Genomic DNA, 2,235 nt, shown 5'->3' on the forward strand with positions numbered 1-2,235 from the left:
TCTTCTTCATCAGCTACCCCCGTTTTAACACCGGCGTTTCGAAGAGCTGAGCAGGACGCATCGTTAAAACGGCTCTTCCCATGGACCGCAGATTAAATTTGTATACACAAATTAAACCTTGCCATGGAGGAATGTAGTGGCGGATAAGCGTAGCGTGGTTGTATGGTAAGAAGCTTACTTCCCAACCACGTGGTTCCGGGTTTAGTGCAACTGCGTTGTGAGTGTCTCCTAAGATAGCCTCAGGCCGACCCAATCCTTATGAGTGGATTCGGTAGACGGAAACTTAAAGAATCCCGTCGAATATCTATACGTACACACACACACACACACACACACACACACACACACACACACACACACACACACATATATATTTCTGTGTGTCTGTGCTTGTCCCTCACCACCGCCATCGCTTGACAACCGGTGTTGGTGTGTTACGTCCCTGCATCTTAGTAGTTTCTCAAAAGACACCGACAGAATATGTTCTAGGCTTGACCGCACTCAAATAACTGAGACAAGTAAACGAATGATGTAATGAATGCACCTATATCTATGCGTTCAGATTATTGCGAAGTGGCATAGCGTTGCGTTTAATTATTTTTACGTATACAGCCTGACATAAATCCACACGTGTTTCAACTGCATCGATTAGTAACCGTTGCAATTACACCCCTACTATATTGCTGGTGCACTTCCTTCAGGGTCTTCTCCTTAATATCCCTTGATTTATGTCTTTAAAGTCCTTCGTTTATTTACTCTGCGTTGTATGATTTAAAGTTGTTGGAGAATTTAGACGCGAAATGTTTTCAATTCAAGTTTTGATTGGCTAATCTCTTATAGTCCGTCATTTCAAAACATCCTGTTGTTTAAATGTTTATTAGTTAATTATACTGAACAAATATGAATTTTCTCATGTGCAAGCATCCCGAAGCTTGTTCCAGTCTACAATTTATTGTATTACCTTTAGATGAAGAAAAATCTAGTGAAATTCTTCTAAGCATAAATCACATTGTTTAGTTCCAGGTCTGTGTGGTTTTGCAGTGGAAATTAATTCCCAATCGATTGTATAGTGTTTTGTTTTTGTCTTTACTCGACCAGATTAGTTTACTAAGACTCTCTTATTATTATCTCCAAATGAACTGAAATAATTTGCCAGTCTCCTCTTGAATATTAATGAAGTCGCATAAAAAAGTATTCATTACCCTCACTTATTTATATCTTAATATTTCGCTTGGGCATACCGAAAATAACAACATGGTGTAAAACTCAAGATAGGTTTGGACCAGAATTCAATGGTAGATGAGGGTAGAATGGTAATAGAAATGACACCGGAAAAACAAAGCTTATGTAACGAACTTCATTAGCTAAGAACTGTTTCTGCAATAGAATGTGGTGGAGTCTTAGTTGAGTACCAGTATATCATCCTCTAGCTTCATCAGAGCCTTCAATATGAAATGCACTTTATTTAGGAAAATAACATTTTCAGAACATACAGGTGTATATTCTGAAAATGTAACTTGTGTGTGTGTGTGTGTGTGTGTGTGTGTGATTGTCTGAAATTACCATCACTGCGTTCTGGTTATATATCCAATTATTCTATCCTTCTCTCATTTAACAGGACGGCTTTCAGGAGAATTCGTACAACCTGTCTCAGATGCTGTAGAGGATGGATCGGCACGCCTGGAAGGTGCAAAGGTAAGAATATGTTTTCAGTACTGTCCAGATGTAATCTGTGGATAAGGCCTAATTTTTTTTTTATATATATTTTATATCTTATATCCAAATATAATGACCAATAGCCTCGTTTGAAATTTCCATTTTTTCATATCACAATCCTTTGAAGAAAAGCAGCGCTATTTCATCTATTTTTTTTTTTCTGTTTTATATTCTAATATATGCAAATGAGTATCGTGACGTCTTCTTTCCAACATATTTGATTAGTTCACGTCCATTTTGATGTTGTATATCATCCCTTTTTCACAGGGAATAATCTGAGAAAGGTCTGTCTTCTTTCTCTGTCAAAGGAAGATGATGCATATCCCTTATTCTACAACAGGCGCAAGGCCTGATATTTTGGGGTAGGCTGGGTCAGTCGATTACATCGACCCTAATAATTCAATGCTACTCATTTCATCGACTCCGAAACGATGGATTCCAACGTCGACATTGGCAGAGTTTGAACTCAGAACAAAGAAATAACGCTAAGAATTTTGTCCGGCGTGTTCACGACTCTGC

At 38.2% G+C, this 2,235-nt stretch overlaps 1 protein-coding gene across 1 annotated transcript in view; it reads left to right on the plus strand.

Annotated features, from left to right (window-relative positions):
- The window catches only part of LOC106879788 (uncharacterized protein DDB_G0290685), a 4,973-nt gene extending 3,159 nt beyond the window's left edge, over positions 1-1,814 (plus strand). The window contains exon 3 of the mRNA XM_014929492.2: positions 1,619-1,814. Coding sequence (XP_014784978.2) covers positions 1,619-1,799 — 181 coding nt within the window. The 3' untranslated portion in view covers positions 1,800-1,814. The remainder of the gene's footprint in view (positions 1-1,618) is intronic.
- The last annotated feature ends 421 nt before the right edge of the window (positions 1,815-2,235 follow it).

This window comes from Octopus bimaculoides, unplaced genomic scaffold (genome assembly GCF_001194135.2).
Source record: "Octopus bimaculoides isolate UCB-OBI-ISO-001 unplaced genomic scaffold, ASM119413v2 Scaffold_107802, whole genome shotgun sequence".
NCBI classification, from domain to species: Eukaryota; Metazoa; Mollusca; class Cephalopoda; order Octopoda; family Octopodidae; genus Octopus; species Octopus bimaculoides.